The sequence below is a fragment of the Lissotriton helveticus genome, chromosome 6, assembly GCF_964261635.1.
Source record: "Lissotriton helveticus chromosome 6, aLisHel1.1, whole genome shotgun sequence".
In the NCBI taxonomy this organism is placed as follows: Eukaryota; Metazoa; Chordata; class Amphibia; order Caudata; family Salamandridae; genus Lissotriton; species Lissotriton helveticus.
The window spans coordinates 1,893,817,564-1,893,834,374 of NC_136067.1; the positions used below are offsets into that span (position 1 = coordinate 1,893,817,564).

Genomic DNA, 16,811 nt, shown 5'->3' on the forward strand with positions numbered 1-16,811 from the left:
TTCGAAAAGGTTAATCAGAAAAATCCAGGACAGAGTCAGCAGCTTCATTTGGGCATCTAAGGGCATTAAACTCTGGTGGAAAAAGCTACACTTGTTCTTTGTGTGATGCTTGGATGTTTCACAACCCCTGTAACCTCAATGATGTAACATTGATTGCAGAACACTCACTCTGAAAGTTGTTCAAGCACCATGTCCTAAATATTCCTTTTAGTTTTTGTCAGCAAGCAGATTTCAAAAACTTTGGATTGTTTGAGCTATATTTATCTTCAATAGTACTTTAATAACTTTGGGTTGTTGTGAAAAATTCTAACCTGTGGAAGAAAATACTATCACCCTGTGGCACCCAGGGACTTGAGCTTCGCTGCTATGGCGACAGCCCAACGCTATCCTTCTAAGGCAGCGGAAGTGACGTCAGAATACGGCTTCCTCTTTTTTTCTGCAGGAGAAAAAAAAAATCAAGATGGCGACTACGGAGGGGCGGATGGAAGAAGTAGGATCCACAGCTGCCTCCGGCTTCCAGCAGCGCCTCTGCCCGTCTCCGCAGGACTCCACCATGGAGCAGATGCACCAGAGCAACACGCTGGTGGGGCTGCCCATCGTGGCCATTGAGAACATCCTCGGCTTCATGAACTACGACGAGATCAGCCAGCTGCGCCTGGTGAGTCCCCGGCACGCAGAGGAGGGGCCAGGGGGAGGGAAGGGGCATCCGTGTTGACTCGGGCACAGATGTGAGAAAGGAATCAGCGATCAGGATGGGTAGCGGCCCGTGGGGAGTAGAGAAGGGAAGAGCTGAAGCGAGGCAGATCAGATTGAGGTTACATATATCCATCGTTTACATGTAAGCGCGAGGAAGAACAGACAGGTGAAAATAAGAAAAGACAAGGAGAGTGAAAGGCAGGAATGAGACGTGGCACAATTGAGATTGTAGACAAATAGGAAAAGAAATTAAACGAGGCAGAAATTATACAGGGCTGCATGCATGGGGAGCGGCAAACAGAAGATAACGTTGTAGGGTGGGACAAAAAGATGATCTGGTGACAGTAAATATTGAGTGAGACTCGAGACAGGTCAATAGGAGAGAGTCGCAGCGATGAGACAGAGTCAAGTGCTGCGGGGCGGCAGCGGAGTGACAGGGAGGTTAGATGAAAACACAGCTAGGGAAGGTAGTTTAGCCTTCACTGCAGACTGGATTGAGTTGTACGTGTTTAATTACGTTTTTTATATGCTGAGATTTGGAGGTGTTTGTTGTTTATTGTGATTTACGAGACAACTCATTGGGGGGGGGTAGATTACAGAGGAGCGAGGAAGGGTGGTTAGTGATGTCCCCAGACGGGACAGCTAAAAGAGTTATCTGGGAATTCGGGCGGTGGAGATGGAGGCAGGAAACACGTAGCTTGACGCTCCTTCTCATATAGCCCAGCCACAAACACAATCTTGCATCAATCCTTGCCCCTGACTTAGAAATGTTGCCCTATTGTTTCCTGGCCAGGTTTGTGCTATTTACAAGTACCATTTGACACGTAAAATACTGGCTGTTTCAACCACCAGAATAATCTGCTCTCCCTCCCTTTGTAACGTTCTCTAAGCGATCTGAAGTTTTCTCTGGGGGTGCGTCGAGATCTACAAAAACAAATATATAAACACTGGCTTACGGGCAGAGGCAAAATATTTTGAAGAAAAAGGCTGAATCGAAAGATCGAGTAATAACAGGCTGATATGACTCCTTGAAGGGAGACCTGTTAAAAGTGGCACAGGCTGTAGGCACTATGGATATGGTCAGAGAAAAAGAGTGTAACCGAGTAGGCATGTAAGGTGTTTGTTAGAAGCTCTACAGCGCCCTGTGGTTGGGAGCTTAAGGAGAATTCAGTTTGATAAAATAGGAGCCCAGTAGCTGTGTAAAGTGTTGTGCAACGTCCCATGTATATGCAGTGTAAATGCTCGGATTATTAAGCTGTGGTTTTCATTACTTCTCATCCTGCACTTCCCATCACAGTTGTCACTGAGGGCCGTAAGCAGTGTGATAAGGAATAGGGACTTGGAGGTAATGCTTGCATTACTTACATGAAATCAATGTTACTCATGGTCCTACAATTCCTCATGCAATCCTTACGTGTCCATCACTGAAGGGCAGAGACGAGTGAAAGAAACAAGGAGATAATTAAGACTTTTGTTTCCAATCTTTCTTCTGAAGTACCCATAGTAATTAAGGAAATCTCATGTATCTTAGTTTGGAGTCTAATCATTGACGGTGGTCAAAAAGGGATAACATCTTAACTGACTCAATCTTTCTGCTGTAATTCTCTTATGTTGGATACTTGTAAAGTGGAGCCTCCAGCTTATCGTTTAAGTGTTTTGTGGGAGGCACAAAGTGAGCAAGCACATTTCAGTCCTGGGGATTTTGGGGGCTCATTATGATGGCGGAAGGGCCGGCAGTGGCCGTTCTTCCACCAGCACATGGAGATTTACCCACCGCCAAATTAGGATGGTGGTGGGTACCGCGGCGGACGGAAAGTCCGTCACTTTTCCACCTGTGGCAATCGCACCGTTTGCCTGGCGGACGGAGCGGGGCCACTAATATGGTGGTGGTGCCTAGTGGGCACCGTCCGCCATATTAGGATGTGGGTTGTAGGTGGGCTTTCCATGGTGGCGATGCCGCCATGGAAAGGCTGGTGGGGATTGGCTTTGGGGGGCCCGTTGCGGCCCCCCTTGTGTGGAGGGGTGTTGCTGCACTGTGGGGTCCCCATGGTACCCCCAGCATTTCCATTCACCAAGCCAGCAGCACCGCCCGCAATGATAAAGGCCCAGGATGCGCTGCTGCATGTCTGGCGGGCGGTCCCAAACACCGCTATGGTGGCTGGCGGACCAAATCCACCCGCCATCATAATGAGCCCCTAGGACTGGATAGCCTTGGTTCAAGCAGAGCTGGGATGCCACATTTGAATTCCTTTCATACTTCATTGGTGTTTAGAAGTTCACTGGTAAAACCCTGTTTTGCTAGGAAGCTTGTCATGGGTGTCTAACTTTCATAATGTGTACTGGCTGTTTGTAGGAGCGGACTTTGAGTGGCGCCGTAGGACTTAGTGCAAGACTTCTTACCTGTAAGTGGAAGAGGTGTCTCTTTAGACATCTCTTCAACTTTGCAAAACTCAATTCAAATCTTGGGGAGGAGGGGTCCTTCATGAGGACAGAATCGTGTACATTCTGAGATCTGATACTGAATATCTTGTAGATGGGTGAGCAGATGGTGAGTAAAATCATGTAGGCTGTCAGAGGGTCTGAACCTGGGGGACACCCCTTAAATACCTCGTATTTCAGCCCTCGAAAAAAATTGAACTCTCTATGGCTCTTTGACTCTATGCCTAGTAAGATTTTATCAGTTCGGGCTATTTTTAGGGCCTACAAGCCCAATGTGGCGAGAGAGCCCCTGGCAAAGAACAGGTGTTCTGAAAGGGAACGAGCTATCAAGATGCATTTTTAATCTTGTTTTTTTCATGTTAAATATTCTGTGGGTTGAAAGACAGAGGTTAAATGTCAGCTTATGCCTTCTAACAAAGTATTGCCTATTTTATCCTGGAGATTGGTGTTTACAAAATCCTCTAACTTTGCAGTCAAAGAAAGTAAAGAGAACTGTCTGACAGTCATGCGGGGGTACAGGCAGTGTGAAACAAAAGGCAGTAGGATGTCATATTTTTACAACATTTAATTAGCTTGTAAATGAACAATACAAATACTTCTAAAACATATTTGAGTAATTAGGAAAGCACTTTTTGGACATTTCGAAGTGCTGATGGAAACAAAGATTTTAATTGGATCAAAACAAATCAAAACACATTACGTGGTGCTGGGCAAATAATATTTGCTGAAACCCGATTTCCACGCATTGTTTGTAGGCTATGTTGTTGTATCAGTAAGGCTGCTTATCAGTGGAAATGTGCTGTCTGTAAAGGCTCGTGCCCTACCATATCATGCTTTAGTAATATATGTATTAAAAGTGAGAGTTTTCAAACATGAACTGAGAAACAACCCTGCACCCTCCCTAATGACAATGCTGTTAGTGAGTTAAGAGGCGAATCAGGGGTTGTGTATTCTTATGTGGGTTAGATTGTTTATTATACATGGAGCAACAGTTTAGCCTTTTAAATCAAGAGTTTTTGCACAGCAGACATGCTGAACGTACATATTTGAAGGTGCTTTCATATGTGGTAATTGAAGAAAAAGACGACTCGGGGAAATAAATTATTTGCCTAAGATCAGACAATTTGAGACCAGTTTTTGTGTCAAGCGCATTATCGTTTTGTCGATTAGATTATTCGAGTCACACGACCTGCAGGTCTAGTAAAATGTTTGATTTTCTTGGCTTGTACCCAGAGCCTTAAATTGCGACCTTATTTAATTGGTGGCCTTGAATCAATTGTCTGTAGAGTGGATGTAATGTGATCTTGGTTTTTCAGGCCCAAAGCTAAGCTGAATTGCGTGATGTCTTTAGTGGTTCAACATTTTGAACCACTAAACATTTTGAACCACTAACCACATTTTAAAGCATTTTTTACTTTTTAGATGATGGATTCTTGCAGTATACTTCCTTTAATGAATATTTTCAGTAACCAGTCAGGCAAGTGCAGTCTTTGATGAGTTTGTGGATTCTTGTGATGGGTTATCAATCAATCAATCAATCAGGTCATTTGTAGAGCGCACTACTCACCCGTAGGGTCTCAAGGCGCTGGGTGGGGGGGGGGGTGCCATTACTGCTCGAACAGCCAGGTCTTGAGCTTCTTCCTGAAGGAGAGGTGGTCTTGGGTCAGGCGCAGATAGGTCGGAAGTGAGTTCCAGGTCTTGGCGGCCAGGTAGGAGAAGGATCTTCCTCCTGTTGTCGCTCTTCGAATGCGGGGGACGGCGGCGAGGGCGTGGTTGGTTGATCTGAGGAGGCGCTTGGGAGTGTAGAAGTTGATCCGGTTGTTGAGGTAGCTCGGGCCTTGGTCGTGTAGGGCTTTGTGCGCGTGGGTGAGGAGACGGAAGGTGATTCTCTTGTTGACCGGGAGCCAGTGCAGATCTCTCAGGTGTCCGGAGATGTGGCTGCGTCGGGGGATGTCGAGGATGAGTCTCGCCGAGGCGTTCTGGATCCGCTGGAGTCTCTTCTGGAGTTTGGCAGTGGTTCCGGCGTAGAGGGCGTTGCCGTAGTCCAGTCGGCTGGTGACGAGGGCTTGGGTGACCGTCTTCCTCGTCTCGGTGGGGATCCACCGGAAGATCTTACGTAGCATGCGCAGGATGTTGAAGCATGACGAGGAGACGGCGTTGACTTGTTATGCAAATTATGCAAATTATGCAAATTTAAACCTACAGTAATACAAATATACTTAGTTGTATGTTTAATACTCTTCATCCTTGCACAGGACCACAGCTCGGTTAAGTAATTGTATACGTTGCATTTCCTGTAAAGTACGTTTTGAAATGTGATATTTTTCCCTGTAGCTTCCTTTTTAATACTTTTTGGGTGTTTGTATTTTGTGTTGGGGTACAGGATATATTTTTGGTGAAAAGGTAGTTAGCTTGCTAAGTTCACAAATTAGAAAACTTTTTTTTGGTTTCCAAATTGACAACTGTATGATTATAAGGCGAGAGTACTCTTGCTGCTTTCCTAGTTGATCAAACTACTTGATCATGAGCAATGCACTATATTTTCTTGTGCCTCACTTTTATTACTCGCCACCAGTGACGTCTGCTTGCGACCTCTGGTTGGGACCACAATTTGGGAGCCTCCTAAATCTGATTACTCAGCGGTAACTTCTACCCAAGTGTATTGATCTTCTCCACAGACCATGCCTTTCTCATAAGTTACTCCTCTGGCATTCAGTATATTTGCTTAAACATAAAGTCTTCAACTGCATTGCATTTGGTATCTTGACTGTACCACAGAATATACCCTAGTACAGTTTTAACAGAGCTACCCTAGTCCATTGTATCTGTTTATAGACAGCTAAAGGCTCGTTTTAGGATTATTACCCTGCTCTCAAGTGTATTGGTGCCCAGCAACCACATACTTGTGTAGTAGCTGGGGTTTCCACCCTCTCTGTTCGACTGACTGAATCTGAGTTACGCGTGGGCAGCTTATTCAGTGACACATGGCCATTCGTAGCCAGTAGAGCTACCGTAGGTCCCCACTATGTAAACTTTCCTGTGAGGGTCCCTGTGCTTGGCCTCCTTCTTCTTCCTTGCTTGGCTCTTTTAGCTCCAGATAGAGGCTAAGGCCAAAACCCCTGCCTTTTTTCATACAGTGTTCCTAGCGAACATCCTTCCTCCTACTCTCTTTCTTAGTAACCTAAATGCTTTCCTTCCACTGAATTAACTACATCCTCCCTCTTTGGCCTCCTCAGTGGCAGCATCACTGGTAGTTTGGGCTGTCTCCTTTGTTGAGCGAACCATATAACCCAGCTGAACATATGATGATTCGCATGAGCTGCTCCTGCTGACCCTAAATAGACTCCTCTATCTCTTTGCTTTGTTCTCCAATAGGTGCTCCTTTTCCTGCTCTTGGTGTACATTGTATAATATTCTGTGGGTGCTTATCCTTACCTGCTGAATGTACCTCATACAATATTCCCTGGTTGATTAACTGTCTCTCCAAGCAGTTGGTCTTCCTTTGCTCCCAGGTAAACCTGATATAATAGTCTCTGTTTACTTAGACATCCTGCCAGCGATTGGGCTTCTTCTGCTCTTTGGTGTACCACATATATACTAATCTGCGTTTGCGTACCCACTTTTCCAGGAGTTGGGCTTTTTTCCCTGCTTCTGGACTCCATAATTTCTTCATGACCATTTAACAGTTCTCAGGGATAGGAGATCTGTAATCCAGATCAGCCTGTGGCTTTAACTCTGAAGCAGTCCACGCTAAAGATGGTGCGTGCACACTTGCACAGCTATGTCTGTTCTTACCCTCTCTGCAACACTGCATGCTTAGGCACAACGTAACCTCATCACATTTAGAACACATTGCCAAACCTTACCTAATATCTCCCATACAGAAAAACTACAACCAACAGCTTTTTTAACCATGCACTCCAAAATGGTGCCCAGAAACCTGATGCAAATCAACACTGCAGAACCTTCTCAGGGCCATAATATGCTGTACAAATGCTTCAAAACAATACAGTAGCAGCAAGTTAAATACAGTATAAAAGTGCTAACGACCCATTTTCTGGTCGCTTAAATTGGCAAATCGAATCACCTTAGTTGTGTATAGTTTACCTGAGTAAACAGCTTTGGGATTTATGTATGCCTTAGTACAGTGCTTTTTAAGCTGTAGTCTGGGGACCCCTGAGGGTTCGCGAAGCCTACTCAGGGGGTCCACGACTGCTTAGAAAATTAATTAATATTAACAGATTAATAAAGCGTTTAAAAATAAAAAATGAAAACATTTAAACCCTCTGTAAATGTGAAGGTATTTGAAATTGGAGTCTAAAAATCAAGTTAGTGTTCTCAGATTGAGTCCTGGAAGCAGTGTAAGTGCATCAAACAGTATACAGCATGGAAGATGAGCGACGTCAGGTGAATTTAAAAAAGGTCAAACTTCACATTGAAACTAACACTTGTATTGTTTTTATGTTTGTGAATACTGTATCATTTTTTGTTTGAATTCTTTTTTTCTGTATTTTTAGTGTGTGGTTTTGCAGTTCAAATCATCGAAAATACTTAGGCCGGAGTACCCGGTTTCCAATAATGACTCATTGAGGGTCCCCAATTTCCAATAACGGTTCAGTGGGGGTCTCCGGGTTCCAGTAATGAATAAGTGGGGGTCCACGGATGTGAAAAGGTTAAGAACCACTACCAAAGGGCATTTGTATGGACTCTCGAGGCCCATGTTTGTTGTGTAAGTCAGTGGTGTTTCCATGTTTCAGTAGGCTACATCAGTGGGAATGTCTGGTGGCCATCCAATCTGTTCTTGGTATGATATCCCAGAATAATTTAATCCCAGAATAGTCACAGAGCATAAAAGTGCCTCTGCAACTCTTTCAGTTTCAGCAAACTTCCCTGACCTCCCTGTGTTTTTGCCTAGGGTCTTGGCCAGCGGCTTTTCTCACTTGTATAGCTCATAGCCCAGGATCACTATCTTTCTCTGTTGCTGTTGCTTCCTTCGAGGTCCAAACTAACTTGTTTAAGAATGTTCTGATGGTCTTAAGCATTCCTTAGCTGCTTCATTACCATGCCTTACCTGGAGTACTTAATCATTAACCCCTTCCATGCTCATGACGAGCTCAGCTCGTCATGCAGTACACTGCTTGTGTGCTCATGACGAGCTCTCGTCATGAACAATGGGAATCTAGGATCTGCAGCACAGCAGAGAAATATTTAAAGCATCCATGTGGTTAACTTGCTGAATCTCAGCCAAACCATGAAACAATTTGGAATTCGTAAAACAAGCACATTCATGCTTTGATATAGTACGCTTTTACGATGTATGTGGTCCCTTAATGTTGTCACTATCACATTTCAAGCCCCCTTACTGCTATCGTTTAATCATTTCCAGAGTTTACGTTTTTCAAAATTACCAATGAAAATAGCCTGTTCGCTTTTTGTATTAATTTAGGAGTTTTATAATGTGCTGTGCATAACTAATAAATCACACAGTGCCTGGCCCCACTACCCGAATATCCCACCACTGACGCACACTTTGGATATCCTTCTCTCATGCGGTACAGGTTGCAAACTGATTTCTCTCCTGTACAAGGCTATGATACAGGATTCCTCCCCTCCGGTACCACCGTCCCGGCTGCCTGGGAGAAGGATCTCGATATCCAGCTGCAGGAGAAACAATGGGCGCACAGGCTCCCTCACATGCACAGTCTCATGCAACGCCAGGTTTAAGCTGACTCACTTCAATTTCCTGCAGCGCACTTATTTAACTTCGGTATCCATGAAACGCATCTCTAGTGACAGGGGAGATAGATGCCCTAGAAGTGCAGAGGGGAAAGCTGGCTTTCTGCATTTGGCATGGGATTTTCCAATGGTCCAACAGTTTTGGGTGGAGGTGGTAGGAAGGGTTTTTACATCCACAAGTCTCCAGATAACGCCTGAACCCTTACATTGTTTGCTTGCACTAGTCCGGAAGCCCTAGAAAAAGAAACTCCCCTACAAGCTTCTACAATTAATGCGTGTGCTTGCTAGGCACAGGGTAGCCATAACCTGGATGGGGCAAATGGCCCCAGAAGTCCCCATCGAGCACAAAGATGTCCGTGAATGGTCCCTGGCAGAAGAGGCCCACATGAAGCTCACCCACAGGGACGAGAAGTTGCAAGGTGACCTACTAGCTTGGCGCGACATGGGTACCCCAGGGTTGGCGGAGCGGGAGCCCTCTTCGCAGGATACCTCCGGCAGCGGGATGAGTGGATTAGATATAGCCGGTGGGACCAGATCCAACTACGAGCGAGAGGGTCGACCCCAGTAATGTCCTTCCCCAGCTGCCGCCCTCTGTCCTACATGTCAGTCAATGATATGTCTACATATGCAGATTTGATGTCGAATTGTTGGCTAGATATTTGTATTGTAACGTGTAACCTGAAAAATAAAGTCTATTAAAAAAATATATATCACACAGTGGCCTGGTTGTACCCATCATCTGCTCCTTAAGTGTGAATGAACATAAAAGTCCCAGTTTGTGTGGTGTATTAAAATATATTGCATATATTATGTTAACTTAATATGCAATAATGTATTATGGCCAATTTACTATGCTCCTTCAGTGTTTCAAGATATGTTGTCCATCATCAGTGAAGCATTTCCCAGAATGAATGTAGTACATATTCAGATTTCGTACAAAACATTAAATCGAATGAAAGAGCCCCCAAAATTAGCCTATTCAGCACATCATCCTGGGTGCTGTGCCACCGGGGATTGAATAGCTATTCAGTTAGTACCAACTTGGTCGAGGAGTCCGATTTAGGAATTCATGCTTGCTTCAGGAAACATTTATGAACACATAAGACTTTTTAACGCACAGACTGAAAGACAAGTGCCTCGATGCAAGTTAACAGCACGATAACGTTCTGTGTGCGACTGCATCACTAGAGCATTGAACAGCCTGAAGAATCACCTTCTCACAAGTTATACTTAATACAATAAGATGACAAACCACTATACTGAGGAATGTATCACAGAGAAAGAAGCACGATTAAGCAGTGTATTTGAACCCATAAACTAAGCTCTAGTCTGGACTCTGCACTTACAGAATATGGCTGATAACTAGCCCAACATTAACAATTTAGCAGCTGTTCTGAAAGAAGTACCCAGCTGCAGTTGAATTCAATACTATTCTCATGTGTCTCGGTTACACAAAAACAGCATGCTTATCACATGGCTTCGCTTTCAAGAATACAAGAATACTTCTACGGAGGCACCCCATCCAGGCTTAGCCCTTACGAGGGCATTTCAAATGAACAGTGCTTGACTCCACCCACCCTTCCCAGAAGTCAGTGGGCCTGATGCATGTTTACAGCATCTGCTGTGAAAGGATTGCTGGTTGCATGGATTGTACTGAGCTAAAGCCAAGACTCTAAAAGTCAACGTGTGCGTGTGGAAACGCTTGTGCAGATGCAGCGACACGCTGCAAAAGGCATACAAATGCAAACAAAAACCAATCTGTCTAGTTACTGCAATGTTTGTTAGGAGTTCTGTTGTACCGCCTGCAAGACTCAATCTGGCCATGTAAAGGTGTTTCGACATTTTATAGTGTTTTAACGGAAATGGAAGGCCAAGCAATGAGTCTGGGGACACAGAGACAGAAAGAGTCCAATGCAGCATGACAATGGCAAGAGAAATGTAATATGGGAACATTTTAAAACCAAATTAATGAGTGCAAGGACATTTGGTGAACACGTAAAGCAAAGCTGTGCAGCAGAATATTCTTAGTTACTGGTGGATATGTTAAGAGGGAATAGCAACAACGTAACATTTAAAAAGTCACGTACTTCACTATTTTTTGCATTAATACTCCCTGCATCCACCCTGGGAGAGGTGTGGCGCCGCGGCCAGGGCGACTGACGCTGGAATCTGGGGACCACGGTTCGATCCCCTGCTCCGGTGGCAGGTCAGCCCAGCACCATGTGACTCTGGGCAATAGCTCGCTTAATCTTCCCGACGGCCCCCAGCGCCTAGAGACCCTTACGGGTGATTGTGCGCTTTACAAATGTGGACTTTACTTTACTTTACCCTCCGAAGATGAAAGGAAGCAAACAAATCTTTAGAGCTTTTAAATTCTGAACCAATTGGCCTGCTTCCCTGAATGTGAAAGGGGCTCAATAAGATCTCCTTGTCGGCCTTTGTTGGAGTGTGCTGCGTTTTAACAGCTCATTGCAGTGCAGGACGCCTCTTCTACTGCAAGCTGTCCCGGTGGGTCAGATCATACCCGGCATAGTCAGATCAGAGGGATTTTCAAACAAAACGACAACTAAAATTTAGGATTCCAAAAGAATCCATGGCTAGGTCTGGTGAGATGCAGCCGAAATTGCAGCAGATGATATCTTAAGTAGTCAGATGACTGCAAGCCGTGTTTTATTTATTTACATGTTATAAATGTCCATGTGACTGCAAGCGGCAGATTTCTATGAATATTCTTAGTAAACATGCGCACTCATAATTCGTGCGCATGGGTACATTTGGCTGGATTACACTTGCAAATAACAATCCGCAGCCATGAGCAGACATCAAATGGTTTCAATGTTGGCTTGGTGTGTCAGCCAGTATCAGCCAACAATCACAAACTAGCACAGACAAATCATATTGGGCCATTTGTATATTCAATAATGTGTCTTAACGTCACAAAATAGCTGTAATGATGGACTTGGTGGAGAATAAAATCTTTACAAGCAACAACATTTTATTATTGCTATTGTAATCCCATGCTTGCAACAAGCTCAAACGTGTGGCCACATGACACGCTCAGATAAAATATGGCTGAGTTATGCGCATAACAAAATTGTGAAACAAAGCTTCCAAATGATTACCAACTGCATCCTTATTATTATTATCAATCCGAGTTGAAAATTCGCACACAGCATGCCACTAGAGCAAAATGCATCCTATAAGCACTGCCACCCCCACAACTCTTATCCTTTTACTACTCAGAACAATAAGTAATGAACAAACATATTTGGAATTGGGGAAAGCAACCCTTTGAAGTCAACGGGCACCCTCCAAATACAACATCTGAGCTCATCTTTAAATGCACTGCAAATGTGCGAGATATCAAGATTTATAGGCCTGTTTAACAGAGGTTAGAGCGATTGAAAACCCGAGGTGCTCGTGTTAAGTGCATTTAAAGAAAGACAAGTAGCTACGGGCACTAAAGCTATTCATGGAATTGGCCCGTCCTATCTGAGAAAACGTCTCAAAATCTCTGCTTCAGTCAGGCATCTGAGATCTAACAGCCTTCGTTTACTGATGGTACCTAGATTCAGGCTTTCTCGGAGTGGCGGCAGATCTTTCACCGTTACTGCCGCCAAGCTCTGGAACAGCCTCCCACTTGATCTCAGGTTTTGCGAATCTGAGCCTGCCTTTCGTCGCAATCTCAAGACCTGGTTGTTCACTAAGTGTTAGGGCTTGGTATTATCAGACGATTGTACTCTCCTAGTCCCTCTGTGGGATATGTGTCTGGTTTATTCTTTAAGGGGATAATCATGTAATCTAGCGCCGGGACACCTCCGCCGGAGGTAGCTGTGCGCTCTACAAGCTTCAAATAAATAAATAAATAAAAGCTGAACATAGGCAAATAATAATACAAGCAGGTAACCAAGAAAAAATAGTTCACCAAACGAGAGATGAACAGCCATTGTGTAAAGATGCAGCACTTGGTCCCTGTTCTGTGGGAGAAATGAAAGGGAAAAAGAGGAAGGATTGACCACTAGCAAGCAAGGATTTTTAAAGGACACAGAAACGAACAAGTGACAAGCAGTGGGCAAGCTTTAAGCCCCCAAAGAGAAGTGTATACTAAAGTATACACAACATATCTTAAAAGCCAGACCGAAAGAAATTAATCGATATCCTACTCTTTATCCGCTTGGTGTGAAAGTACTCTGAACCAGGCAAGCTTTGTATGAACATCCTGCACCATGTAACATGTAGCCATTTCTATGAGAAATTTGCATATGCAAAAGGCTCAGATTTGATTAATGTAAACCATGAACAAATATTGTTTAGTCTTGTCAAAAAGTCGGATATCTTGCCTTCTCGTTCACTGCAGAAATGTATATATGACTAATTCAGAGTTTATCATTTTACCATCCGAGCACTTAGATTCCTTATCCACAACTGCAGAGGCTGAAAGTACAGGTGATTTATCTGATCTTTAATAAAGGCTACAGAAACAAGATTGGAGTGAGCGGATACCAACTGTAATGGCAAGTTCATCCTTAATCATCTTTAATTCAGCATCAAATGCTCTGGGGCTAGTAGACTTGTGTGGTGACTACCTTGAGGCAGCCGCTATATGGCTGAAGTGACAGGTGTGTTCCATAGATTTCGTTATACGGAAATAGAAACATACTTAAATGGACTGCCTCCTTCCTCATCAGAGGTTTGTAACTCCTGTTTATTAGCCTTTTCTCTAGGCTGTTATGAAGGAGCTGGTTGCTTAGATTTGTGAAGTCTGTGGTTTTGTTAAACAGTGTGATTTACCCATGAGGATAAGGGACTTAACCAAAGAAATATTTTGACACAAGATGTAGTATCTGACAAACTAAAAAGCAGTGAAAGAGGAGCAGCAGGAAAAACATTTGATTTATTGCCTCTGCTGCTTAGTAGCAAAGTGTACCTGTGAAGGAGAGTTTTGCAAATTGCAGAATGAAGATAGTAAGAGTTTGCACAGACGTGGGAATAGATATTGGCGCTGTAGTCTGCTGCAGTTGAGTGATGATAAACTGTTGTCCCCTAACCCTGTAGCTGTGAAAAGAATGCTTCAGCCAAGTGATGGCGCTGCAAATGCCTTTACCAAAGTAGATACATATACTACAAACATGAGCCAAAAACCTGAGTATGGGAATATAGCTGCATGCTGACTGGGGGCATTTCCTGCCATTGCAGACAGAGTAATCCACTATAAAAGTTTCCATAGATTATATCACCCATTGGTGAGCCTAAAGAAACAAGGCATGCACACTCATGGCGAGTCTTCAGAATGTGGCTCAGCTGAAGCATACATTATTCATCTGGCATGTTTCTGACCAGTGATTGTATAGTACAAGGAAAATATTTGTTGACCTCTCCCAGATGATTGAGAGAGGCATAACGTTGAATCTTCTGATGGGCCTGCCAGAGTGTTTAATGGACATCCCTAAAACATGCCAGAAATTAATACTAATGGCCCGGTTGTTGGCCAAGCACAGTGTGGCAGTGAGATTGTACAGGTGACACCCAGAATTACTCAGTGGTTTGAAAAACCGATTTATTGTAATAATAATGGCGAATGTACGCTAAGATGCAGCCTGTCGCGTCTAGACATAGGAATATATTTGAGATCCACTGTGCTCTTATTCAGCTAACAAAGCGTGGGGGTTCTATTGGTGCCCTCTGTCAATCAGCAGAATGTAAGGTCACCGATAGGTACAATGCAGTAGACGGTCATGGTACAATACTGGTGTCAACTGCGGCAGAGCTAAATGAAATGTGAGACACACAAAAAATTCCATTCCATATCAGCTGGCCGGCCAGTTGGTGCAGAGATGATACCTTGTAATCTGATTGTGAGGAGAACGTAATAATCTTGCCCCTCAGTGAATCTTTTAATTGTATTTTTTTCTGGTTTAGGATCACACTGTAGGCATCCTTCTTTGCACAATGAATTACTGTAAATTAGAGAAGTCCATTGTGTATTTTCGTTTGCATTCAATTGTATACTAAGCGTAATAAACTCACCCTCTCATTGAACCTCGCTTTCATAAAAGACTGTAATAATCACTATTTCTATTACTCCTGTGAGAGGGCCATAACACTTGTATGCAATAGCGAGACCAGCAACGTCCGAGCAGTGCCAAAGGTAAATGAAGGCTTGGATGTACTACATCTCCCATGAATCAATGCGACTGGTGTCTTGTGTTGACATTGTACGCGGCATGCCCCAGCGTGATCTGTACGCGGCATGCCCCAGCGGGATCTGTGACGTTTATGCCAGCACACCGGAAACTCTGCATACCCAACCACGTGTAAAAATGCTTATGTTTTCCGCCATTAATCCAGATTTACGACAGACATTTGGAAAAAATGTGGAAACAACCGCTTGAAGTAAGTTATGTGAGGATTGAGTATGCATGAGAATATATCACAGGCTAGAAATTTAGGTTAACATAGATAATGGTGACCAAGATTGATCTGATTAGAAGACTCAGCCCTGCCTAACCTTACTTTTGATAGAAGTGATGTGTAAGTGTTCAAAGAAATGTGAATATCTGTAGGTATTGTAAGCATGATACCCATCCAACTGGCTCCTAGGATATAAGATGTATATTTCCCTAAATTGCAGATAAAACATACTTAAGCAGGGTTTTTCCAGTGTTTTTAAATAGTGTAAGCTCTACTCGAAAGTATTGGAGCAATTTACATGAGCACCAGTTACAATACACAACACATTCATTTTTTCGGCAGGGGGACATTAAGTGACTTGCCTGGAATCACAGGATGTTGAGCCGATGCCGAGACTCAAACCTGGTATCCCAGTTCCAAAGTCAGCAGCTGTGACCGTTACGTCACATCCTCTCCCAATTATCTGGTGAGTTACAACGAGGGGTGTCACCGTACCCTGCGGTATCAAATTCATATAATTGATACTCTTCCCACTGCCCCCATTGACTGAGCATATGTGGTAGATTAGGAATGATGATGCTAAGTGACATACATGTAAAAGTGTCTTTAAACATCTGATATAGAACTTATTCTTGATATATTTTGTCCCACATAAGTGTCTGATTACAGAGGGTGTCCTCCCCATTACGACTGAGGGCTTGGTATTCTCTTTTTTTCCATGCAGATTTGCAGGGAACACAGTCTTCGCAATTGAGAAACAACTTCTGTGTTTTTACTGCCTGACAAAAGGTGCATGTGTTCGATGTCCAAACACATCTAAAGCATCAGCTCAGGTCCTTTGATCCACTAAATCTTTTCCTTCAGAAGTAATATTGATGCATGAGTACATGTAGTACTTCGATGGGGTTCTACATCAGCCTTTATGAAAGTCTCTGACACGCTTGGGCAATATAAAAGGCTAAAACATGACAACACTTCCACTGATGTAGGAGTCATCAGCACTTATTACATTTCAACTCCTTTTTTGTACCTTCTCTCTTGGATGTTGGTATATCTTCACACGTTTGCTTCTGGAAGCTTGGCAGTCTGTTTCCTAAAAAAAAAACCTTTGACATGTCCGTTAAGTTTCAATCCTTGTTGTTACAGATACCATAAAGGAGGCCAGAAGACCATCTATGAGAGTTTACAATGCCAAAGATTTGTTTGTGAGTCAAAACCCTAACTCAGATTTTGAGGGGATCACACTCCCTACCAGTCATTAGCTACTTCTTTCCATTGGGTGACTCAACATGGGCTATGGTCATACCAAGAAGAGGCTGTAATTCCACATTTACAAAATGTGACCAAATCCTGTACAGATTTGGCAAATTACTAGACTGCTGTGGCACTTTGGACAACATTTTGCAAATATTGTATGGAGGTGAAGGTGGCAGCCTGTGTTCCTAGATTTAGATGTCTGAAAGGACTGACAAGGGGATCAGCCTTCTATATGAATCATATCACCCCCTGTGAATTGCTTTCTAGTCTGC

General features: G+C 43.6%; 1 protein-coding gene across 1 annotated transcript in view; it reads left to right on the forward strand.

Annotated features, from left to right (window-relative positions):
* The first annotated feature begins 418 nt into the window (after positions 1-418).
* Positions 419-16,811, forward strand: part of FBXO28 (F-box protein 28) — a 168,950-nt gene continuing 152,557 nt past the window's right edge. The window contains exon 1 of the mRNA XM_078649845.1: positions 419-658. Within this exon, the coding sequence (XP_078505971.1) occupies positions 461-658 (198 nt within the window). The 5' untranslated portion in view covers positions 419-460. The remainder of the gene's footprint in view (positions 659-16,811) is intronic.